The 27872-nt window shown below is 30.7% G+C and overlaps 1 protein-coding gene and 1 long non-coding RNA gene across 6 annotated transcripts; one reads left to right on the top strand and one right to left on the bottom strand.

The window, feature by feature from the left end:
• Window positions 1-58: 58 nt before the first annotated feature.
• Window positions 59-27189, top strand: LOC121117188 (uncharacterized). Of its 5 annotated transcripts, none has more exons than XM_040711531.2 (8): window positions 125-369; window positions 14692-15269; window positions 15353-15870; window positions 23429-25056; window positions 25122-25425; window positions 25543-25667; window positions 25726-25838; window positions 26453-27189. In XM_040711531.2, exons 3-8 carry the CDS (start codon window positions 15717-15719, stop codon window positions 26502-26504), a joined length of 2376 nt encoding a protein of 791 aa, XP_040567465.1. In that variant the 5' UTR covers window positions 125-369; window positions 14692-15269; window positions 15353-15716; the 3' UTR covers window positions 26505-27189. The 5 variants fall into 5 exon arrangements, with proteins under 5 accessions (XP_071744642.1, XP_040567465.1, XP_040567463.1 ...); XM_071888540.1 differs by adding an exon at window positions 11291-11426 and having other exon boundaries at window positions 161-369; window positions 25726-27189; XM_071888542.1 differs by lacking the exon at window positions 125-369 and adding an exon at window positions 3648-3866.
• Window positions 8440-10875, bottom strand: LOC139905416 (uncharacterized). Its single transcript, XR_011780126.1, has 2 exons — window positions 10701-10875; window positions 8440-10164 (listed from the first exon to the last, which is right to left on the bottom strand). It is a non-coding gene; the product is annotated as an uncharacterized lncRNA (long non-coding RNA).
• Window positions 27190-27872: the final 683 nt, after the last annotated feature.

Consider the following 27872-nt stretch of genomic DNA (forward strand, 5'->3'; position numbering starts at 1 on the left):
ATCCACACACGCATTTTTCAAACGTAGCTGTTGTTGTCGTCGTCCTCTGAGCTAGTGAGAGTAAGAAAAGAAGAGCAAACACAAGGAAGGAGGAGAAGTGGAGAAAAAGGAGTTTTTACAGTACGGGCGTGTCATAGATAGAGAAGAATGATGTTAAACTACACACCACATATGTAAGCTAGTAGGCACTGTACAATTAAAATATGTATTTACAATTTTTCAATACATACATATTTGCTAAATATCTTATGTAAATTTTTCTTCTTCATGCGATTCTGTGTGTTCTATCAAGTGACGCAAAAAAATCATCATGGGACCCTGGCACGATCCTAAAAAGACATGTTCCTCATCTTATTAATAGCTGAGCAGGTAAACTTTTGAAAACTACTATGTATTTCTATTTCACAATATATAGTATGTATAATATTCTTAGTCGCCGTTTCCTTCTGAGTTTCGTACTCTTCACACTTGTATTAATGCTTGTCCAATAGCTTGATCTCCTCCTAAAGCCAAAGGAATAGGAGGAAAATCCTCTTAAATAAGTAATCGGATCGGTTGTTCATCATTATTTGTTGTTTTTTATGAAAACATGGATCAAAAAGGGGAAAAAGTATTATCCTTCCATTATGATCATCGACGTTAGAAACTCTGTTGTTGCTGCTATTCTTTTTTTCTCTTCTTCGTTTTTACAGTTAATTAGTGATAGACAGAAATGTGAATTTCCACAGAAACAATTAATTGACAATATTGTTATTTATATGTGTGTACCTCAAAATATATTTTAAATTTTAATCACTGTGTATGTGTCTGAACACAAGTTATAGGTCCAATTTTTCCATTGTTTACATATTTGATTCAATGTTGGGATACATATCACTTTTCTTTGCCTAGTTAATTAAGCCATGTGGGCAAGTAACCGCTATTAGCAACTAATACATTTTGTCACCTACATTTTTATTATTATTGCTTATATAATATCATCCTCAGAATTAGACATTTAATTCAAATCCCCTGTTGGTCCCGTATATTTGTTGTCACACTACTATAAATCTCTGTCAATAATATAATATATGTATATTTAACTATGGGGTATGTCAATATGTATTGACTATTAAATATCTTATTTCCAAGATGTATGTACATGGATTAAAGTCCATCCCTTCCTTCCCCTCCTCTTTGACGAATTTGTTTTCTCTCTTAACAAATTATCTTTAATAACGAGATTTGATTTTTTTAAATAACGTATTAGTATATAATATGTATTTTTTAGAAATAACAACTAGACATTTCCTATGAAAAAGATGGGTATTTTAACCCTTACATATTTTTACATTCGTATGCGTTTAATATGATGATATCGAGAAGTAATTTGCGAGTCGTATCTGCTTTTGTAGAAACTCGTAATAGTATGTATGTACCTACAAATGCATAATAATAAATATATATGTATATAAGCCATGGCTTATATTTATATATTCCTTCTAAATATTGTAGTAAAAAGAGTTAGAGTCAGCCGTAAACCATAGAGATAGAATACGTACCAATGAGTTTTGCCTAATCCTTACGCTGAGCAAAAGAAAGGGAAACATAAAACATCGAACATGAAACTATTTGAGCGCCCTCTATGTTAATATACATATTTATTATTACTATAATTTGAATGTTTTAGTAAGCTTCTTCACATAATAACTCTGCTTTTTTTATCTCTATAGCGTAAACCCGTTCACATTTTTTCTGTTAATTACTTCATTTTTTGATAAAATTCTGTTGAATTCATGGAGATTGCGTACTTAGTTAAGGAATTTTCCTGATACCCACAACTCTCCTAGAGGAAAAAAAAAGTATTCTTTTAGACAATGAAATTTATTTAAAAATTTGATCATGTGGTGAAAGTTTCACTATTTGGTTTAGTCCATGGGTAAAAATAGTGGTGCGTCAGTTCTTATAATTCTTAGGATTGCGGTCTGACCACACTTGTTGGTCCATATAGAAGGTTAAATCGATCCTTCGTTTTGTTACTGAGTGTATTTTTCCTCTTTATAATAATTGCATTAAAATTATAATTTGTTCATATTATAATGAAAATAGGAATCTTTTTTTTGCAAGATATATTGATTGTTCTTAATGTATATTGGATATATTGTATTTGGCTTTATAAACCATTGATATTTGTGGAAAAAAAATCATAGATTGTCAGTTTTAAGGGTCGATAGGACCAATTAAAAGAGGGGTCTGGAACAAATAAATTAACACCGACTGAACACAAGGTTAATATGTCTTAGGATAACCAAATAAAAGGCCCTTAAAAAGGAATGCCTCTCATTTTTGATTCAATATTAAAGTCTGACTCGAGTTAACTGACTTATATCAGAGATCCATTGTTTATGTTTATTGAAAAATTGGGTCAAATGTGTGGTAATAGCCAGGTAATGACAAAAACCTAGCTGATATTGCTTTAAGGTTTAGTTATATATATATATATATTATTTTTTTGTTGCATTTATAATAGAGTAGCAATCGTTTCTAACTTATTTCCTGGCAGATTCTTATCTTCTTATATTGTTTTGTCTATTCTATATTCAATATTTAGGTAAATTATTTTTAAGTATACTTGACTACTTTTATCAAGTACAATCTTTTCAAATATTGATAAATATGTATTTCAATAGCTAGAATTCGTGCTCAAAGTAACGTTAGGAAATCACGTTACTCGATGATATTGTTTTGTTACATATTTTTACTTCAGTTTTTTTAATTATTTAAGACGTTATTTTAAGAAATAAGGATCCTTATCTATTAGATTGAACTTGTAACTTTGATTTGCAATTTATTTGATACTCAAAAGTTAATAACTATATTCCACCTTTGGTTGGAACTTATAAAAAGTCATCCATAAAAATACATGGAAATTAATCTTTTAAAGAAATATGTATTTATATAAGACTTACAAGAGAGACTCAAGACTCCCTTGTTAACAGCTCATGATTAACATCATCATCCATAATACGAGATCAACTATCTCTGAAACGAATTCCATTTCTCATGTTTTATACGATGTAGAATCCCTTCCAGAAATTTAGTTGTTCATAATATAGACTTGACATCCTTTATTTGAAAGAGACGGAGATAGAGAGACTGGGATATTAACCTGATTTGTCTGTTATGTGTGTTTGTCCTTCAGATTAATTGACATAATTAATACATTTCTCTCTCTTGCTATAATTATTATGTATTTGTATTACCTTTAATTGAGGATAGGTTGATGTCAGAATAGCTTTGGTGATAATCTAGCTAATATTCTGTAATTTTAATTCATTAATTATTATTAATTGTGTAAATTTGGACAAAGTTGTAACTTTTTTGTAGCCATGCGCCCCATTATATGTATATAGTTTAAAGCAGAAGAAAAATTTATTTATTGTGATTAGAATCGATGTACAATGATGATATACTACAACACTAGGGAAGAAACAGAGAAGGAATGAATTAGGAAGGAGTTAGATAGTATTTTTTTCTCAATTTATAAGATTCGTGGATTATATATATATATATATATATATATCATTTACCCCTATGTATATGTCTGAAAAATAATAAAATAATAGTTTTTTATATCGAGTACATAACACTGAAAATATTATCAGTTTATCAACACCATCAAGAGTGTACATATACTCGTATATTATAGAAATATATAGAAATTGACAAAATACACATGTGTATTTTCAACCTAAATATTAACAAAAAAACATTAAGTTAATAAATGGACAAAAAAATATGGTGTTTCTTTGTTTGATCTAATGGTGAACTTTAGAATACTCTGACTGACTCTTCTTTTTGTCTTCGAAGCAAGATAATTATTTAATGTAAGGTCTTCTTCGTTTTTCTTCATCTTTCAATAATTATTAAGTAATTATTTAAATTATTTCATAGCATAATTACCTTCATACACTTAGTCGTCCATTTGGTATTCGTATTAAACTTTTGCATCTAGCTATCTGATTATAATAAAAAATTGATTCATTCGAATGACCTTGATCTTGAATGTTGTAGATTATAGATACTATGTAGTTTATGCAATAAACTATTAAACTAATCAATTGAGTGGGAATTGCATAATCTCAGTAGATCAAAAAATAACATTTCAATGCAGATTTACGTACGATATAACGAGTGCATTTCCTAGAATTCCTTTTCTCTTATGTACTTATTAGTGTATTTTGACATAACATTAGACTGTACCGTAATGACAACAGTTAGAAATTTGATATCGCAGAATATTTTTTCTTTGCATCTTATTCCTCTTAGCAAGAAAACAACAATCAAACGTCGGAAAAAAGGTCTTTCGTGGATGTGTTTTGAATTGAAAAATCTAAATGTCGAAAAAAATGAAATATTGATGTTGTTTCGCTAAAATTATCGATTTGAATCAAATTACGGAATTTTTATTAAATATTATACTTAAAACATAAATATTTCAGCAATATTTTAACAGCCTTTTTCTAACCATGGAGAGATTAATATCTCCTTAACATTGTAACTTAAAGAATAACTTTTCAATAATATTACAATTAACTTTAAAACTTTTGTAATAGAAATAAAGGACTAATCAATGAAGATTTAAAAGAGAAAAAAAAATCAAAAAATATGTATTTTTAAAAGCTAAACGAGGAAGTTCCCATATTAGTCTTCTTGGTCCCGAAGGAAAATCAACGGCTTGTTCTATATTTTCATTTTCATACAAACATGGAATTGATCAATTTTTTTTTGGTATATTAGGGAAGAATCGGTTGTTGTAAACACAGGGGTTCATGTTGGTATAATACAACTAATAGATACACTTTTAGCCATTTGAATAGGGTGTTCATACCAATAAATTACCACAATATCTCATAATAATTGAGACCGATAGTCCCAAAAATGGAGATTACTCGTCCTCAGGTGTGCTAGATTATATGAATAATATATATCAACTATATTATATTACTCAACTATATATTTATTAAAAAATAGGCTACATTAGGAAAATTATTTGTGGTAACGTTCACGACTTAGAATTTGAACTAAATTATTTAAAAAAAATAAAAATAAGAGCAATTTTCCCCCTGCGAGAAATGTCTGAAAGTGTCGATGATTTGTATAATGATCAATTTTATGCTTATCGTATTACAAAAATGGTTATCTCAGGAGTTGCAGATTAAGATCTTCTTAATATGAAAATCGCTATTGTTTCACATTCAAGGTGGCTCACAACGGCAAGTCGATTCGTACAACTCTAAATCTCAATGTATGGATTTGTCCGAATATAAAGTAAAAAAGTTGTGCACTATCATCGAGTTCCTCGTAAACTTTTTCTTCCATACGTGGTTCAAAATTAAAGTAGATTCAAAACAGGTCCATCACATACGTTACATCAAATACAATTAATTCAGAACATGAAAAAAAAACAAAAAACGATGGACTTCCAAAAAAAGTAAAAAGTATCACCATGAAATCTGTGGAGACATGTGTGTAGCATACTCACTCTGAGCATGTTCGAATATCTTAAATATCCTGTTTTAAGCAAAAAGATAGAAAATTTGGTGATTTCAAAAATTAGAGATGGAAGTGATTTTGGAGATGTGCTAATTCAATTATTAATGTTCAGGATTGTAACAACGCCACTGAGTCTAATATCTCGGCAGTAATTCCTCAAAGTTGACTGAATAGTTTTGTCTCTTCAACCCTCCAACTTCCCAAAATACCATCCAAAACACAAAGTTGTGAACGTGCAGTAAAATAAGTAACCCTCGCGTCAGCTCAAGTTTATGGACAAAATAACTATATCAGAGCATAATTAATATCGCGTTTGAATTTACCTATTAATGAAACAAAACAAAATAACAACTAGAAAAAAAAATTTCATTTTCAAAGGTTATCCAAAAAAGGTATTAAATATTCATAATAAAAGAAAAATGTTAAAATTTTAGAATATATAACTATAAATATACTTGAACAAAAACAAATCAACTCTAGAAATTAAGGGACAATAAATAAAAAATCGTGTTTTTATGAGTTTAATAACACAGTTTTTGTAGTCCAAAAATGGTATAATAGGGTGTCTTTATTTGGCATAAATTAATAATGAATGTATATTTAATAATAATATATTACGCACTTGTTATAAAAAAAACGAGATTTGAGTAGTAAAAATAAAGAAAACATCAAAATAAATGCTTCTAATACTTATCAAAAGTTAATACTTATTTATTGGCAACATATATGGAACTAAAATATTCAAGCCATGAAATTTTTTTAGTCAGAGAAAGGTTTTAATCAGATGACCATCTGATGCTTTAAAACAAGATGAACAATTCGGTGAAAATGCCGTATTAAATTATTTTAATATCAAACTACTTTAAAAATTATTTCTACAATTATCACTTTGATATATTTTACTTATTTTACAGATATATGTCTCAACTTTTTTTTTAAATTATCATATAAAATGGAACATTTGTACTAGAACAGAATATACGAAGGGAGGCAGAGAACAAATAACTATGGGGAATATGGTCCAAAGGGGGATCCTGCTTAGGGAACCAAAAAATAATTATAAGACCAAGATAAGTCCCCGTCCCGAAAAAGAAAAAATTCCCAGAACAGACCCCCCTTGCAGCTGAGGTGTGGCCCATTCCTAACTAGAACAGAGGGCCATGTTTCTGCGTGTCTTATTCTATGCATTTCTTTAATGAAGGTTGTTGAAATATATATGGTTTATTTATACTACGTAATAAAATAAAAATCATGTAACTTGATTCAAATTGAACGCGTTCATGAAGGACCTTATTTCCAACGTCTGATGGTTATTTTCTTGATTAGGGGAATAAAGTGAAATGTAAAAAATATCCGGTGATATTAAACTCCCAAATTTTGTCATTATGGTACGGGCTACAAAAAGGACTCTTTCTCCAAGTAAGAAATAAACTATTAAGTCTGAAAACAAAGAAGACTCTGTTCCTAACACCGACCGATAATATCGTGTTATTGTCGTGACGTTGTCTTTCTCATTTTTCTCTTTTCACTAGGATGGTTCAAACTGGCTGCGAGCCGTGAGGAACATGTAGTAGCTTCTAATTTTAAGCCAATCAGAATGAAATCCTACCTTCCTTCCCTTGAGTGTCCACTCTGTGTCTAGAGTCCTTTAAGTATACACACAGTGCCATTATATGCATATTTACCATGCATATAAAAACAAAATCCTCGTTACTTTTTTGTTATAAAAAGTAACTCAACCTCTCTCTCCATTTATCAGCTTCCTATTTCTAATATTAGATTACATAACCATAAATGATCATAGCTTATAATTGTTTTCACATTACCTATTTTATTTTATTTTCAAATTGGTCATAGCGTTGTTCTTGTTTTTTTGTTTGTTCTTTTTTAAGTTAAAAATATAAATGGGAGATAATCGTAAACTTAATGGAGTATGCAGTATTGCAAGAAATTCTTTTTGTCATAGATGAATGCACATCATCATGATTCTAAAATAGTAGATAATATTTTATTTATAAATACAAATTGAGCTATAAAATCATTCCTCATGGAGGAAGATATTAAGTGGGGTAAATCAAATGATCATATCAATCTTTTTTTTTTATCATGTTGTTATTTTCTTTAGTATTTATAGAAGTAAGAGAAGTAATGTTACACTATTATTCGATCATTAAAATAAATATAAAAAAATGGTTGAATCAATTGAATATGGTCATCTTATTTCCTAATATGCAAATGCAGCTTTTTTTCTAGTAATATTTCGTCACATTCTTTTTTTTTTTTTTTTCGAAAATGAAACAAATTAAACCACTCCATTGCCACACACTAAAGCCTTGCCAATTTTCCTTTTAGAGAAACATCTCTATAATTATAATTTCGTATACAAGTGGAAATTTTTGTACAAGTTTACTGGTACATGCAATTATACATGTTACAATTCGTATGTTTCATAACGTCTTATTTAATTACAATATTGGTCATTTTAATCATTAGCAACTATCATTTCATTTCGATCTATTAAGATTACTTGGTAATTACGAATTTACAAAGATCATTATTTATCATTATAATACGCCACAGATTTATATCCATCAAAAGTGTCAGTAATTACATTATAAATATTTGACCATCTGAGGAATATTCCATTATTGCATTATCCTCATCACAGGTAGGGCTCTCAATTCTTCATCTCATTTTTTGGTTACATACAAAGCATATACATATAAATATTAGGAGTAATTTCTACTCATTCTCTTAACAATATCTACATACATCCAAAGAGGGGGCCTCCAAATTCTAGGAAGGCAAGGGGATTCTTCTTTGTTGGTCGATTATCTGAGATTAAATTTTTGTATAAAATCCCAAACGAATGAAATTATGTATTCTTTAAAAATAAAAGACAGCTTAAGTAACATTTATGTTATTTTTACTCCTTCATTAGTAACAAGTCTAATGCACATTTAAAAACAGACGATTGTAAAGTCCAGTAATTTAAAATGTGGTCACAATTCTTTAGTTTTATTAGAATAATATTTTTTTTCATATTTATATTTCAGTTGGGGCCAATGTATTGCTTTGATTTGGCATGGCTTTCTAATGCCATTGCTCCTTCTGTAGTTACGGCACTTATTGTATTGACACATACTTATTTAAGAGGTGTTTTCTTCTTCATATCTCTATTTTTTTTTCTAATACCGAATGGTCTATTAAAATCTGAACACTTTGAATTTTAAACTTCAATAAGATATAATTAATAAATTAACAATATAATTTCAACAAAATTAATACTATAAATAGGTGTGTGTCTGAGTTCTTTTAATCATTAATGTGGCCTATCTTAACGGCAATGATGGCGTCCAGCCGCTGGTGAAAGCCCTGGCACTTGGTGCGAATTTATTCCTCCGTCATGACGTCCCAATGCTGGCTGACAATGGCTTTTAGGGTCTTGGTGTTTGAGTGACGTACACTGCAGGCCTTATTCTCGACATGCAACCCAAAGGTGTAGTCGAGGCGGTTGGCATTAGGGCTGTTGGGAGCCAAAATTGTCAAAAAAGAGTTCAAAAGAGTCTTGCAATAGAGGAGATCCGCTTCTTTCAATGCTGGTGTCAAAAGTGGTCTCTCCACCCTCACAAGGCTCTTTCCACCCAGTTTTTTCATAGCTCTCTGGACAGTCTATTATGAACCCCAGTTATATCTTGCATGGACCGTCATGGACTTGAGGGGATTGACTTGGGCTATTTTCTTTTACTCCTCTGGGTTATGTTTGGCCTTTTTGACATAACCATTCTTCCTCTCCAACGTTTCAGATTTACTGACGGCGTAGACTGTAGACCTGGAGACGCCCAACTGCTTGGTGTGCGAGAATGGAAATTCTTCCATTACGTTCTAGTTTAGGAACGTGCATGAGTATCAAGAAACTACGTGTGATTGTGCTCAGGAAAAACGTAGAGTTTTCCCATATATTACAAAATAATGAAGATTACTTTTTATAGTTTCTTAATGATTTCCTTCTGTTATGTATTTTTGTCAATTTAAAAAAAAAAATACATATTATTTTTATGTACATAATTTAGAAATGTCGGAACGTTTCTTTTCATGAAGTAGAATCTTAATAATTTCTTTCTTTTTTTGTTTAATAGAGTGTTGTTGCACCTGTGTAAGAAGGAGGAGATCAAATGGAATTTAATCACCCAATAATCTTTTATATTTGTAATAATAACTAATATTAACAACATTCTATTACTATTTTGAAACAATTTATAAATAGTTGGTGGAGTACTGTAGTTGTTTTCATAAGTAGGACACAATAAGGATTTAGTTAGAAGAGGAAAAAATCAAACGTGAGAGGAAGTATGTACATCTCTCCATTTCCCTTCCATCCATCCATTACATACTTATGTTGTTACTAACTAAAGTCAGTTATGTAATGATTTTACTCATTGTGTCACTCACTCTTTTGGTCCTTCATCCTCCTTCCCCCATTTTCTTTGCCTAACAAAGTCTAATAGAAGAACAGTCATCACACTCTCTCTCTTCTTTAGGCACCATACACACTATGTATTTAAACTAGTGTTGAGCCTCGGTACACGAACAATTTTTTTCTTAACTTAAAAAAATGGGATTTTTCTTCTGTAAAAAATCATTTCGAAAATTAAAATTTTATATCCAATCTCATTTTCAAAAGAAAGATAAAAAATAGACCTGCACACTTTGCATTGGCTCCCCTCACCATGAAATCAGCCCTGACCTAAGTTATAAAATATAACATTATCCAGTTTGAGATGTTTGCCCGCGCAATCCGTTTCGCATAGGGCCCAGCTAAAAACAACGTATTATTCCCCTCAAATTGATTTTCTAAAAAAATGACATGATACCAGATTATGACCGATTTTATTTGTAACCGAATATTACTAGGCCACTGGTCTAGTCCAAAGTTGGACCCAATTTGTTCAAATTTAAATTTCTAGGATTTCCAGACAGAAACCTAACACTAGTAGTTACTCATTCTCTTTTCATCATGATCATTTTAGTTTTAATAGATGCTCTATTTGGTACAAGCACGCAGTTAAAAGATCAAGAGATCGTAATCATTTAAATTAAATTTGGGGGAGCTGTATATATATATATGTTCTTATAAGATATTTTAAACACACACACAAACTGACCTCAATGTAACTTGACTCCTTCGTTCTTTGTTCGACTGATTTGCTACATTAACATTAGGCACCTCTCATACACATGACAAAGCCTTTAGTTTATTGACAGCTTCCATAAAAAACAGAAAAACGTATTTTTTTTTTCTTCTTGATTCTCTTTTATGTATGTATTGTATGTTTATAAAATTAAAATCTGCGTACATATCATTGTTTATTTATCCCTTCCGTTTTTTCTCTCTTCTAAAAGATCCTACCATTTCAATACTGTTGTAAGTAAAATATCAATTTTGAGTAGTGCATCATCTATATTGTATGTCTACGTATGCATGTAGATAAATGCATGAATAAGCATGGGCCCATTGTTTCAGCATGGTGAGTAATATTGTATGTGGTGTGTTTAGGAACATAGGAGTTCAACTTTGATACCTTTCTGTTGACTACTTTAGATTTCACAAAGATAAATATTCAATTAGTAATTGTTAAAATATCATTGGTATATCTTATTGTAACTAATAATCATGAAATTACTCTTCCGTCTCAATTTTTCGGAAACTCATATTTATAAACACATGCATATAATATGTTGCTATTGTATACAGGTTGCAATTTAGAAACTAACTCGTATAAACAAATCGTACAAGTTGAAATGAATTTTAAATGAAGAATTTACAGTATTCGTGGAGTAGCCTTCTCCACTTTTACAAGTTTTTGAAACGCTCTCAACTTTTAAGACAAGTGAGTAATCAATCTAAATCAATGAAAAAAATAATTTCAAAATGTATTTGAGGTGTATTCTTAATGTGGTATAGTATTTTCATATTAGATGGGTGGTTGGTAGAGCAAAAGAAATGAGAACCCCTATTCCATTAATATTGGAGTGACCCTTGTTTCCAGTGTTCAATACATTGGTCTTCCCTCCCCTCCTCGTCTTGGATTTGATCAACCAACTTTGTGATCAGATTTAGATCCTTCAGTACATGGAGGGTACGTTAAACCAGTCTTCTGTTACCTGAAGCACATCAAAAAAAAAGTAAAAATTGCTACAAAACCCGATACATTATATATTTGATCGGGCCAAGTTATACTGGGAAGCTCAGGCTTTCCAATAGTGACAGGTTGTCTTGGTTTATTATTGATAAATCTTGCCAGATCCTCTTTCTCTCCTTAGTTTCCAGCTCATTTTTACATAGAGCAAGTTGTAGAATCTGTGAAGTCAGATACCAGAGATATAGATGAAGAGTTTTTAACACTTGTAAATATTTCAATATCCATTAGTTTCATTTCAGTATGAGCCTACATTAAAAGTCAAGTTGGGATTTACCTTCTTCACAGTGTTACCTTGCTAACAAGAATATACTGTGCATTTTGTTGTCATCAGTCGATATTTCTGCTCCTTTTCTCCTAATCAGTGTGCTGAAGTTTGATTGGTTGAATTAGAATGAGTTTATTTTAAGCTGTTAATAATTCCATAGTTGGGAAGAGTTGGATAATTATCAACTGAGTTTGGACCTTTTTTCTGTTCGTTTTTGGTGGAAAGGCTATGTGATACAATAAAAGTAACATGTCCAGATCGATGTAGAAAAAATCCCACAAGACCGAACCAAGTAAAAAAAATCGTTCTCACACCTTGTCTCAAGACTAATAGAATATACTAATATTCTTAATTTTTTCATTACTTTCATTACATGATATCACCAAGTACATCATATGTATAATGTAAATGCAGGAAAGATAAGGGAACAGATTCACATATTATTATGTAAGATGTACAGTTAAATCCATTTATTAAGAAAGAAAGCAAGCCTACTACTATTGGTATTTGATGGTTATCCATATAATATGTACATATTTATGATCGTTTCCTTTATTGATAAATTAACAAGGAGCTATAAAATACACTCTTGATGAGTCATAAGTCAAGGATTTAAATTCATTATTTCATTGATGGAGGAGGTTCAGGGGGGTCCGCAGGATTATACATTGGGAAAATGCTTGGTTTTCGGATTTTTTTTGGAAAAAAGATCACAAAGTAAATTTTGATTTTGTGAAACAATTTCATATATTAAATTTTATCGAAAAAAATTACAAAAATCCACAACTATTAAAAAAAAATTTTTTTTTAGTAAAAAATTTCAAAAATCTACAGCTATTTACAAAAAATTACAATTTTTGTTAAAAAAATTCGAAAATTAAATTTAAAATATTACATTTTTTACAAGTCATAACAGCTATTAACAAAAAATTTAATTTTTAGTAAAAAAATTAAAATATTAATTTTTTTTTTTAAATTTCAAAAAATCCACAGTTATTCGAAAAAAAATTAAAATTTTTGTAAAACAAATTTCAAAAATTAAATTAAAAATATTACATTTTTTTGGGAAAGAAAATTCAGAAATCCACATCTTTTCACATAAAATTAATTTTTTTTTGACAAAAATTTCAAATATTAAAATTTATTAGTAAAAAGCAAAAATTCCTTAACTTGGCGGTGGCTACATACCCTCTAACCATCCCCTGTGGACGCTCTTAAGGTTTATTGTTGGATTTCAATTCATTCTTAAAAAAAAAAAATACTTTCTCAATATGTGTCTTGAACTGTCTAAAATTGCATATTATGTATTAAAATACAGTTTCATTTTACTTTGCAAATCTCTGTACCAGAGAAGGGATATAAGTAAGGATAATAATATGTACATTGTACATATATTCATATAAAAAGTAAAGCGGGACGGATTTTTTTGTGAAACAAGGGCAGAGTCACCATTTCAAGTTTAATCCATGTTGATATTACATACTTAAACGTCGTCATATAAGTAATCCAAGAAAGCAAAATCAACGCTTAAGATGATATATGTATTTATTTTTTGTGTTGGACCGTTAGCTAATCTTGTATATTATTATGATGTGTAATGCTGCTGCTTCATGTGCTTGAGAGAGTGTTTGTGAAGGGGGAGGGGGCAGAGAAAGAAAGAAGTAGAATCATGGCAAAAAACAAAACAGGATCACACATTTTCCCGTTATGTGCTGTTGTTGTTGTTTTTTTCTTCTTTTTTTTTGACAAACTAAGTATGTAAAAGATTACATACTCAAGTTGTGCATACAATTTTTTCTTCTTCTTATGTTTGTAGTAATGGGAACTTTTTCTGTTTCTCTCTTATTCTACATTTCATTATTTATTTATTAGTATATATGAATTCTACTATTAGCTAATTCTTCTCCAGAATGAATTAGAGTAGAAAAAATACCTAGTCGAAGGAAAAGAGGGAAAAGTAGGAGGCACTGCTTTTTTTGTTCTTGCTGTTGCTTGTACGTTGTAGTAAATCTTACATTTTCGCAGGTACCGTTATCTTTTCTACTAGTTATATGTTCACATACTTTTTCATTTACGACAGTACATTTGTGATAATTAATTTTTGAGATCGATCATGGTCATAACTTTGCAAAGGAATTGCAACATATTATGCCCATACTTATATATAAATGTTGTGTACAAGTTGAAACTTTTATAGTTGCAATTTCTAGGTCTTAAAATGTTTTATTTAATTACAGCATGAGTCATTCTAATTACCAACTATTAATTGATCATTTGAATTTAATCTATTAAAATTACTTGGTTATTTTTTTAATATATGTAATGTAACTGTGATGCCCACAGTTTGCTTTATAATGGGCTAAAGAATAATTTTCAATAGTAATTTTCATCAACAAAGTCAAAAATTTCCCGAATAATTATTATTGAATTCCATTATTCTCATCCCTAGTATATACACTATTTACATATAATGCCTAATCTAATTTTTTGGTTGCAACTTGTAAAAAAACAACTATATAAAATAAGACACAACTCTTGTGAGGAAGGTGTTGAAATGTGACGCAACTACATTTTCAAAGCAAATAAGAAAATAATGTAAAATCCAGCTTTTTAACCTTCATTTCTATTTTCATATTTATTTATTTGCAAACTCCATACATCCCTACATCTTTTTTCTTTTTTTTGCAGAATCCAAAAGAAAAGGAGAAGAAAAGAAAAAGAAAATTCGTAAAGCTGCAAGTTTTGGAGAACGAAAACGTAAAGAAAAATGAACGTTTAATAAGCGGGCGTTCAAGTCACCAGTTCGTACCACCAGTCACCACCATCGAAGAATTTTATTATTGTTATTTTCAATATCATCTTCTTCACTTTTTAACTGAGCGCACTCTTTTTCTTTCTTTCTTTCTTTTTTAATGGTTAACAGTATTCTTCTTCTTCATATTATTATTATTATACTAATTAATATGAAGCTTAATACAGAATAAGATAAAGAAAAATCATACAATCATATGTAAGCTGCTGTTATTAGAAAAGAAGAGAACGAAAACGAACTTGCACCGTTCAGTTTACCTGGTAAAAATCCTCACCTAAGTCGAATTATTATTTCCATTGATGTTTCTAACATCATGACTGAATATGTAGAATAATTGGATCACCTACATAGGTTGTTTCTCCCTCGTTTGACTTACAGAAGAGTTCGAATTACCTGCTGTTCTTCCAATAGATACCGACGTACACGCTGACTGAAAGAAGTTATTTCGTTGAAGGTAAGCTAGAGCCAGGGAGCCGCCGCGCGCCCTGGAATACTACAACATGTCTTTTCATTTATGATTGTATATCATTATTTCAGTTGTAAAGAATCCATGACGTAGTTGAGAGCGTCTGTATGTTTGGTTGAATGATTCATATTCACTATACATACATACAATATTATATTTTGTCTAGTTCATAACGGTGTGAAATAAGTTGTGATATCTGTAAACTTCGTAAAGAAACAAAACAAACAATAGTAATGCCGAATGTATCTGCATATCACTACCACCAACAACTCTGAAGAAGAACAGTTAAAATATATGAATACATATTTACTAGTTACTACTAATTAATACATTAAGCCGAGAAACTCCTTCAAATAATTCATCATAATTAGTTCCACAACCAAGAAAATAAATATTGACTCCTAATACATACATAGAAGAAGAAACCCCTTCAAAATGCCTAAAATATTTGCATTAAGACATCAACTTGAGGAAACACAAGCCCGACTACGACTACAGCAGTCGAAAGGGGTAGTAGAAGAGGATGGCGGGGGGGAAACTCGATTCTCTTCTCCAGTAGATCCCTCGTCCTTTGGATCTATCCGGTCTGGTAAGATAATTTCCTTGTTACCTTAAATATTAACATTTAATATACGAAAAAGAAATTATTTATAAAAATTTTAGTGAAAGCATAAAGCATTTTCTTTCTTCAAGGTCAAGACCATCTTCTTTATTCACACACACATACTGTGTGTTACTATATGTATATGTGTACATACTCAGGTTACTACTACTTTCCAACTCATACGCTTTTAAGTTGTTGTTTTTTTACCCAACGCAGACAATTATCATAGTATTTTTTCTTTTTTGGTCTAATTTTATTTTTTTATGATCCAAGGCCTCTCTTCACTAACCTTGATTTTGTTACGTTACCTCTCCTACATACATAAGTCTTAATAATAAATATTTTTAAAAAAGATGTGAAATAGACGACTTTCACTCATAAAAACCTGAGTGGGTCGCAGACGTCACCTTATATATATACAAATAACTTCAGTATGAATTTATTTTTGTTGGGCCTCTTAATTTTATAAAGTAGTGAGATAAAAAATAATAAAAAAGGAGAAATTCTTACGTAAAAATGATTATGTCTCATTACGTAACATGCTTTCTTTTTCCTCTTATATTTTAATGGTTTCGAAAAAAAAAAAATTATTATTATTATTTGTATCATGCGGTTTGTCTAGTTTTTCAATTTTTCCAACTATTGATTTTCATAAGGCAATAAAATACATAAATGTCGCTGATAGTTTTTTGGCTCGTTGTAGGTAAAGAGAAAGTACTAACTCTAACTTTGATGGATTAGTTGCTTGATTGATTGTTTAAGCACAAACATAATAAGTATGTTTTTATGTAAAAGATAGGACTTTGTTGTTATCGTTGTTGAATACATCATCCTTTTATCATCCTATCTACCGTTGTTGTCGGTTATCAACTCTCACTTTTTAACCACTTACTAGCCTTGAGAAAACAAAAAAATCTGTTGTTATTATCAATATAAGAATATATAGCACTGAAAAAAACCTACGGGTCCCCCCTTCTTCTTTCTGTTTTCTTTATCCCTCTCACCCCTGCTGCAACAAACCACATTCTTAGTACTAAGTACATAAAATACATTTTATTTCTAGGTCAACAACCATTGCAACAAACAAAATGTGATAACTCATCCTCATTCTCCTCCCTTTTCACCCCTCCTTCTCTATAGAAATATGGAATGGCAAATAATAAATGAATATAGTTGACCCAAATCCACAACCTATGTATAATAACTAATAAGTCATAAAATATTAGCAGCAACTTTTAACTCTTAAAACAGAGGAAATAATTTGAATATTCTTATCCTCTACTGAATATTACTCCTGTTTTGCTACTTTTTAAATCATGTACACTATCTGAGCTAAATTTCTTTTTATGCGAGCTTCCACAACATTGCGTAATGGAACCAGTTTTTTCCTACTTATATTGAATATATATATTTGAGTCCTCCTTATCCTGACATATACGAGCTGCTTCATTGATATCCTTCAAGGCCAATAATTTCGCGGATGTGTTTTTTTTTTTCAACTTTTTATACTAACATGAAGTAGTGTGTGTGTTTTTTTTTCAATATGTATATTATGCTTTTTTTTTTTTTGCGTAATCACGCAATGAGGATTTTTAATTAATTTGTTGTAATGGTAGAGTAGGTTTAGGAATTACAACTGCTATATGTACGTACAAAAAAAGTATAATCCTTCTTCCATAACACAGTTTCGCGCTCCTTGTTATCCATACATAAATATGTAATATGTGTGTAAAAAGGGAAAAAGTAGTGGCAAGGCCTCAAAAGGGCCTCTTTTTAAAGCTACTTTTTTAATGAAGAGGCCCTTTGAGTTGTTAATAATGATGCCAATCTTAAATTGTTGTTAGTATTTTAATACAAATGATCGTCTACCGTTAATTTACTATTTGGGTCGGGTTTTAAAATGTTTTTTTTAGGGCATGAACAAGTAGGTTATTTTGTTTTTAGGCTTTTGGTTATTTGTGCTAAGCGTACATTAGTTGAATGTTGTTGATCAGTTACAAATGTTGCTGTATATATTAATGTAGGAATAAGATAAAAGGAAAGAAAAGAGACTTTAACGTCAAAAGAGATTTGAACGAATGTTGTGTGTAAGTGAAAGTTTGAGAGTTTGTACAATGTACACATTTTTGTGTCTGTTTGTTTTGTTGTTCATGATTAGTACATATAATAAAGTAATAAAATACGTAATTCATTAAAGACAATGTTACGTCACCTTGAGGCACTAGAAATTGGACAATAATCACCATGTGCAAACTTCCTCTTGTAGATCAGATAAGCCTCCACCACCTCGAGTTGTACCTATATATGTATGCTTGTAGATTCATTGAAATTTAGCATATGATGACTGAACATGAGTAGGTTAAGTTGTCTTTGAAATTAGGTGTCTAAAATATGGTTATTTGGCTGTTTATTTGAGAAATAAATGATATTTTCTACATCGTTATTTTATAAATCTGAACATTCACTTCCGTTATTTTCTTATGTAACTGGTGATGACATTACTTTTATGACTTTGCCATTGTAATAAGGACTCGTATGATATATATTTTTTCATTAGTAACAAAAGTATGAAAGGAAAAAAAAGCTGAGATTCGGAAGTTTGATATTATTTGTAGGTAATTATTATTCATTGTATTATGTAGTGTGAATATATTTTGCTAATTAATGAAGTACGAAAAGTCGATGCGTGAAACTAAAAAAAAATTATTTTTCTTACTTGTGTTATTAACGGTTGTTCAAAGTTTACTTTCAAACCCTATAAGATATCTATCTTTCATCTATGTATTTATCATGTAGTAGTTTGAAGGACGAATTTTGATGAAAAGATAAAAAAAAAAAAAAAAACTTGACAAAAAAACTTTTTACATAATTTAAATTTTTATCAATCTTTTGTCTTCTCTCGCCGCTGTCTTTTGATATTTAAGTCATTTTCACTCTATCATCATCCCTTGTCTACATATGTAGGTAGATAGGTAGTATATATATATATCCCTATATATGTTTTTAGCATGGCTATAGTGGTATGTATGTATATAATGGATACTCCACTACTATTGTGTTTTCATATTTAGCCTTGGGATTTTGTTTTTCTCCATTATTTTAATTCATTTAACAGCTATAATATGACTTTAGTATTTCATATTAGTATACATACATTTTAATACTATTTACTAATGCAGGATCTCAAGGATTTGAGGAAATGACGAAATTATGTAGGTATCTACAAACAAACTTACTCGAGCATCATCATAGAGTAAAGGACTCGTTCATACCCATGTGGTATGTACCTATGTTGTAGGTACATTGTACAGTTTATCCTTTTTTTCTATCTAATATATTTGAGTAAGAAGGCTCTGACGGTACTTTCAAGGACTAAGATTCATGACATCATCATTGCCCTCATTAACTGTTTGAAGAGGGCTGCGCAATTATTATCAGAATCATTGGAGAACCATCCAAATAAACTAACCAACCACATTGATGTTATTCTTTTTGTTTAGTTTATAAATAGCTTCTTTTAAAAGACAAAACTTCCATACTTTTACATATTTTATATATATGTTTTAAATAAGAAAAAGAAATATTTATAAAACGGGAAGTTAATAACTTGTTACGCATTTTTTTATCTGCGTACATTGAACGAGGAAGAAGTATATCCTAAAGAAGAAAGAGCTTTTGACTTCTTCTTCTACTTCAGCTCACATACACACACAGCAGCATTCATTTGTCTATTCACTAACCCCCTCTTTCAATGACCCTTTTACTAAAATAATAATTTGCAACAAAGTTATCTACTAAGTAGTTATAAAGGAGGAGAGAAGATGCAGGTAACTTCTTAGTTGTAAATTATGTTAAATCTGACGCTCGCCTTTTTTGGTAGGGTTGATCCCAAGGACATTAAAAAGTACTCCTGCTGCAAAATAAAAAATCTGTTATGAGTGGAATAACTATAATGATAACGAGGAAATATGTGTACGTAAAAAAGTAAATTTAAACGTTCAAGGGCGTTCAAACAACCATGCGATTTTTTATTATTGATCCCAAACGGTTATTTATCTATATATATATATATAAATATATTTGTGTGCAAAAAACCGAGTTATTCCTCATGGATAGACTATAAACGAAGAAATATAAAAATAAACAATAATGTGTGGCCTTCTTCTTCGGTCTAAAAACATTTTTGAGCTGATGCCTTTTTTGATTTCCCTATACGCCATATTAAAAAACCAAGAATACATATATTCAAACTAACGGAAAGTAATTATTCCATGTTGATTATAAATATACAATAAATTAACCTACCTTGAAGAAGTTATATATAGCAGAGAGAGAGAGAGAGTATACATTATCTAATTATACAACCAATTTCTTGGATGATTCAAAGTTATGAAAGAGAAAGGTATGAATGCAAGTGCGCCCTTGAACTTTTGAAAGTTATTCTTATCATAAATATATGCTGTTTAGCTGTGAGTTATCAAGGATTTTTTCAAAGATTCCACTTTTTTAAAGTAAAAGTGAAAATTCAGTTTCGTTACCCCCCTCTATTACATATAATACGCATACACTGACTAGACAATTGACATTGAAACGAAAAAAAAAAAAAAAGAAGATATGTTATTTATAATAATAAAAAAATCTGTTACCTGAAGGGACATAATATAATAATTTGTTCACGTTTGTTAGGTATGTGTTTGGGGAGGGAGAAAAGAAAACGTTTATTTCCAACCCTTTGATAATGTACACATACATAATATACAAGATGTCTGGAATTCTTAGACGTCGGGAAGAGACGAGGGGGAAAATAGGCATTGTTTTTTGGGGGTTTTCTCTCTCTTCTCTTTTCTTCATCTCATTTTTTTATTATTTTTAAGGGCAATTCTATTTGTTTCTTTATACGTGAATGTATATTATATATATATATGCCTATATATTATATATCCAAAGTTTCAAATGGAATCATAACACATCCGTTATTGCAGTATTTACGTACACACACGAATACATAATTCATTTGCCATAACCATTTCCTTGTTGCGTCTTTATGTATCACACAATATGTAACTATATAGTCTAGGTATGTATTTCCTTGTGGCAATTCGTAGAGAAAACTAGGTCCTTTTGGAACCTTAAAGCTTACATATGTATAGATTAGAGGGTTTCTTTTTCGTATCAATGGATTAAGATTTTTTTTTTGTATGTCATTTTCTATTTTCAAAGACTTGGATCGCTTGCATATTCACCCCCATTTGTACATTCTACGTTCTCAGAAAAGTGGGATACACTGTTATTGGTTTTTGCTCTCTTAAAGTTAATGAGTATGGAGAACCATTCTTTAAAAAAACCGTTCATCCCTTTCTATTCTTACAACAACTCTGTAGATAATGATGTTTAGAAGTATGGACCTACATACTTGATTATACATGTATATCTCTTTGTAGTCCTGTCATGTTGTGCTGCTATGTGATTGTTATGCTTTTTAAGCTTCCTCCCTTCCTTGCTATTAATAATTATACCTATTTCAATGTACACAAGGAATTTTTGAACCTTTTTTCTTTCTATCAAAATATTTAGTTTCTTGAGGAAAAATAATTCCCCCTATTTGTTATTTCTCATATCAGTTCGGACATGACAAACCTCCTTTTAGAGGCCTCATATATACATAAGAAGGAGATTGAGAATTGGAAATGAAGAAGAACAAAAAGACCATTTGAATTTGATACAAATTGAACAACAACTGCTCAGCCCACATTTTCTTATCACGGCATACATTTTATATCTATATTCCTAATACTAGTAATTCTTCCTTAGTGTAGATAATTTTGAACTTTCTTCTTATGTAATAAGAGTTATTAAGAAGAAAAGCCCTAAATAGAAAAATTAACTACATACATATGTACACTCCTTTGAAGAAAATAAGAAGTGTAATAAAATTCTTCACGTTTGCTCCTCACCACTCTTGCCTCATTGCTGCTGAGTTTGTTTTCTTTTTGCGTAACATTTTCGTTTTTTTATTGTTATTATTATTTTAAAGAGTTATTTTATGTAACATATATTTTAATTTGCAGAGAAAATCATGACTCCATTCCTTTAGAACTCATTTTCTTGTTACGTAACGCGTCGTTGATTTGTTAGTAGTGTGTTAAGAACTTATCTGAAAAATAAAAAAAACTGTCGTCGTATTATTATTTTACAGCGTAGTATGGGTGCTGCTATGAGGCTTGGTTATTGGAATGAGATGTTTCCTCCCTGTTAAGATTGATGTCATTGATTGATATAATCCTTGAAAAGAACGCAAAAGACATAAACACCCCTTTCAATTAGGTTTTATTCCCTTAAACATAATAAGGCACATGGTTACAATAGCACAATAGCCAGTGGTAAAGGGTAACAGAAGGGGAAATATTGTACTTATGCAAACCCCCATTTTCCACTGTAAAAAGAGGCCCCTCCTCATATACATACAAATATAATTTAACAATTACGTAATTTCCCACCCCCCTCTCTCCTTTAATGTTCGACCTCCATCATTGCTCACTTCTGCTTTAGGTTAGACTTGTACCTAAATATTACACATCAGACAGAGAGAGTTCTATTCTCAGACTTGACCATTTATCCTTGTACTCTTGCCGAAATAAGTTGTAGGTAGCAAACAAATGTTCATTGTATACAATATAGTATTGTAGTAGTAGACTCCTAACTCCATTGATATATCCACTCGCCTGTACTTAATACATGCAATAACGACCTTTATGTATTGCAAAAAATAAATAACAAAATATTACGAATGTCGATTTACGCGCACAAAAATCGGGTAATGAACCTGGAAATATGTATGTACAGTGTATACTCCACCATAATGATCATAATGGAAATTAATCTCTTTAAATGACAGGGGGGGAAAAACATTATAATTTACAGGTCTAAAAGGGGTTTCCTTGATTATCACCTATGCAATGAATTTTCTATTCATTTATTCAAAAGGAACAGTTGTTTAATATTACATATTATATTTTATATTTTACCTTTTGCCCTTGAAGTGGAATCTTCTCTTAACAATATTATACTTAAACAAAGGAAAATTGATTTTTATTTTATATTCCTACTTGATGTGTATTTGCAATTTTTATATATTTAATGTTTACCGTTATAATCACATGATTACAAATAAAGAAGATGAGTTGTGTGGAACTAGTAAGGTATAGTCATGGAGATTAGAGCTTGCGCTTTTCAATTTCACATGGCATGCTGCTTTGGGACTCATCATCTCTTGTTACACATGGTACCAACATACATATTTATTGATATGTTTCTATGTTTTTCATATCAAAATTTTTAAATAATTTTACTAAAAGAAAATATATTATTTCAAAGAGATAAAAGAAGCATCTACCCATGATTGATACGATCTTATTTCCATCCATATGATTACCTAATATATTTATATATATATATATATATATATCGTGATATGAATTAGGTCGTGTTTTTTAAAACAGCTGGTCGAATACATTCGCTCATCATATCTTATTTTCTTTTACAGAGCAAAAAATATTTCTAGATGGGGCTTCATCATCCTCAACGCTAAATCTATCAGCACCACGGCCAGGATTCCGTACTCTCGCTGAACGTAAAAGATATGATGATACTCCCTTAGAGCTCTCTCTTCATCGACGTAGTTCCTCATCAGATAGAGAAGAATTTTCCTCATCCACCACTTCCTCCACAACAAGTCCTTCTCCTCCTGTTTCTTCCTCATCTCGTGGTGTCACTACTCATGCTGCATACGAACATCAAGGATTTCAAGATGTTCCCATGGATCTACAAATATCTTCTGCCCTTCCTCCTATCCCGCCACCGCCACAGGATGAACCTATGGATTTTTCCATTTCGAAGCGGAAGAAGGAAGAAGATGAGGAGGGGGATTCGTCGTTGTCCATCATCTATGGAAGCAGTGTTGGTAGCAATTGTAGCAGTGGACTTAGTCTGAACAACAACAGTCTCTTATTTACGAGTAGTCGAGTACTCAAATTCTATAAAAACTTCAAGGAGTATGTAATTAGCATAGCTCGACTCCATCCTATCAAGTCTCAAATAATTCTTAAGTATGTTTGTGCAGTTCATACTCGTCTAAATGACGCATCTCCCAATTATAACAGGCATAGAGGCAATTGTAATGACAATTCCTCTCACTCTAGTGGTGTCTATTCCTTCCATTCTAATGAAGACAGTAAAAATCTCAATAATAATGTTCCTCACCACAATAACAACAAAAATGACTGCTCTAGTTTATCGGGTTGTTCATCCGGGAGTCCTCTTAGGTCGGACGTTGACTCCTTTGATTTTGATGAACTTTCAAATAATCAAACAGAAAAATGGCTTTTAAATCATCCAGATTTTTGCATCATTAAAATGTTGGATGGACTGAAAACAGAATTACCACCTTTTATCGATTTATCTACTGAGTTAAGCAAACCACCTGATATTAACTCTTTGGATAATGCTACTGCACATTTACTCCAAATGAGTGATCCATCCACAACTTTTCCCGATATTAGCACAGATTGCAACTCCATCTATGATAATGATGACCCTTTTAATTTGGGCTCACTACTACCTTCCAATTTCAGTATAGCCCATCTTGACTCTGCTCCTCCAATGATTTCCCCAATGAGTAATTGTAGTTCAAATAATTCCGAATCTCTATTTAACCGAAAACACTCGGCGCATACATATGCTTTGCAGCATCATCTCTATCCAGAAACAACAGTAACTCCCATCATTTCTTCTCCGCCAAATCCTCCTATCAATTCATCTTCCTCCTCTAATCCATCTCTTCCCGGGCATTTTCTTAAAGACTTTATTAAATCAGAGCCTTCCGTTCCGTACATAAAAAATGAAGAGGATCATTATCTGGGATCTTCTCCGGAGTCTACTTCGTCCATTACTAACTGTGTACCATTAGAATTTCACAAAGGGATTCCTTTTTCTCCTCAACCCCTTGCTTCTGGAACTACTCAACTTCTACCTCAATCACAGGTCTCTGGACCTCCTGCAATTGGGGGCAAAGTCAAGACCGGCATATCACCAAAGAAGAAAGGAGGAATATCACTGGAAAATGAGCTTTCCAATATTCCTATTCCAATGAGACTTAATATTCTTCGGGAGCGAGTAAGTTTAATCAATATTGAACCCTTTATTTATAACATATACTTATTTCCTAATGATTTACATAGTTGGGCCTTCCACCTGATGCAACTCTTGAGGTCATCAACGGTGGTTTTGGTATTAAAAATCCATTAGCTATCGATTCTGTGGACACAAGCAGCGGGGGTAAATCAAAGGATAATTCTATTATAAGACCCGAATCGGACCCTTCAAAGTTCCAATGTCGAATTTGTTATAAAGTATTTCCCCTTCAAAGACTTCTTAACAGACATATGAAGTGTCATTCAGATACTAAAAGATATCTTTGTACCTTCTGTGGGAAAGGATTTAATGATACATTTGATTTGAAGAGACACACTCGAACTCATACAGGTGATACATTATATTTTATGTTTGTGCAACACATGTAATATGACACTCAACCTTTCTCATACTAAACTATAGTAATGTCAAAAAATACATACAATATCTTTGTAACTTTTAATCTAGGTGTTCGTCCGTACAAATGTAATTTGTGCGAAAAATCATTTACACAGCGTTGTTCTCTTGAATCTCATTGTATGAAAGTTCATGGAGTGGCCCATGAATATGAATATAAACAACGTCGTTCTAAGGTAATACTTAAATTATTTATCTATCTCGCATTACATTACCTATGACTTTGCTTTCCAGATGTATGTTTGTGAAGATTGTGGAAATACAACAAAAGAACCTGAGGCACACTATCTTCATTTGAAGGAAAATCATCCCTTTAGTCCTGCTCTTCTCAAATTCTACGACAAAAGGCATTTCAAATTTACAAATTCTTCATTTGCAACCATGCTTTTATCTGTAAACTAAACACAAAGTGCATTATGATTATGTATTGAAAATCAGTCATTAATAGCTATCAACTATTTTTTTTAAATTTCTCTGTCTCTCTATCTATTTCTTCGTTTACACATACAAAGCTTTTAACTATATTTATCACACTTGATTCACAAATGCTATTATATATATATAATTACATATTATATTACACTTTTTTTATCCCTTTTGATAGTTGCTTTGCTTAAAAAAATTATATGTATTTATGTACATGTGTGTGAAAATAACATGGCAAAAAACATGATAAATTCTGAACCAAATAGTTCAAACACCTTTACTGAAAGGATGACGATGATTAGTGAAATATGAATTTATTTCATTTTGTACTTCTTTAGTATTAGTATTTTTATCACTACATAAAAATAAGAAATATTTTTTTGCTATTTACATTTTTTTTGCTTTTTTAGAATATTAGTTTATCTATTTTTTGCTTCATGTTTCTATCCTTGTTTTTTTATTCGTCATCATATTTGATGATGAACCATTTTGTAAATATTTTTGCTTCATTAATATTTTTTTTTATACATGCTAGAACAACTACTACACGAACAAGAACACAAAACAGGTCAACTTCCAACTTATGAAATTTCATGAAACATCTCTGTGATATCAGATACAACTGAAAAAAATGTAATCCATCTTTAATAATTATCTACATACATAAAAATGTTGTTGTGAAATAACTATTCATTAATAAGTATAATATCTCTATTTTTTCCCACTGGTTTTTGAGTAAATCAATCAATATACTACTACATAAAAGAATTAAAAATTCTTTCTTTCATTTTGAGAATAGTTTTCTATCTTTTTTTTTTTTAAATAATTATTTTTTAGTGACAAGTTGTTATCTGTTTTATGATTTATCTCTTTTTCTATTCAAACACAAAAAAAAATCATAATTTTTTTTTCCTAGATTATTTTATTATGAGATCTTAAGACTCAGTCACGCTCATTATCCTTGTATCTATCTTCCATCCTCTGCCTCAATCCATGAATAGGGATTGATTGTTTCTGAATCTCCCCCGACTACTAATGCATTAGTTAATCTTTTCTTCTTCTTCTTTTTTTCACCCCCTTCATTTAATTATAATTATAATTAACCTGTGATACGAGCGAATGTTCTAAAAAATAAATTGTCCCACGAATATGTTAAGTGTGGTTTTTTTTTTCTTTTAATTCTTCATATAAGCCTCAACTCTGTTCAATATTTGCTATATTTTTTGTCTTTGAAAACAAATTTTATTTGTATAATAAATTTATCTACAAAAATCTGTAGGTAGTGTTGTAGTTTATTTGCACCTTTACGTAACAATCATCGTTGAATGAATTTGATTTTTCAAAAAATATTTAACTATAAATACTAGGAGATCCAGATTGCTATGTGCCTTAAATTTCCTATTGTTGTTGTTGTGTATTTTATGCATATTATTTTGTAAATAACTATAGAGTATCTTTGTCCTATTCCATATACTTCAAGAAAGATATATTTAGTGTACATGTAGCAATTCAGGAGCAACATTCATTTCGTCCATCTCCATTTCGCGTGATAGAATCACTCTAAATTCCCGCTCATTAGTATAAATTTGTATTACTTTCTCTGTTTCTGCATCTCATGAGATAACATAAAAAATGTGAGACTTAAAGAATAATTTTAAAGATTGCAAGAAAAGACGATTGAAGAAGTAATATCCCTAGATAAGCTTGAATCTTTTTTTATATGGTGTATCTATGGCTTTGCTGTAATTGGTTGACGAGTTTTACTCTCATGTAGCTGGCCACTCGAAGAAAACTCAGACATCAGTTCCCTCAGAGATACCGCCAGCTCCTTCGTGTGTGTAGATTGCGCTGGAAGATCAATCTTTCTTTTTGTAAACGAATTTTCCCAACTTTTCTACGATTTTCTTATATTTTATGTAGTAAATTGACACAAAATCTCAAAATTTCACGCAAAC

Source organism: Lepeophtheirus salmonis, chromosome 5 (assembly GCF_016086655.4).
Source record: "Lepeophtheirus salmonis chromosome 5, UVic_Lsal_1.4, whole genome shotgun sequence".
Taxonomy (NCBI): Eukaryota; Metazoa; Arthropoda; class Copepoda; order Siphonostomatoida; family Caligidae; genus Lepeophtheirus; species Lepeophtheirus salmonis.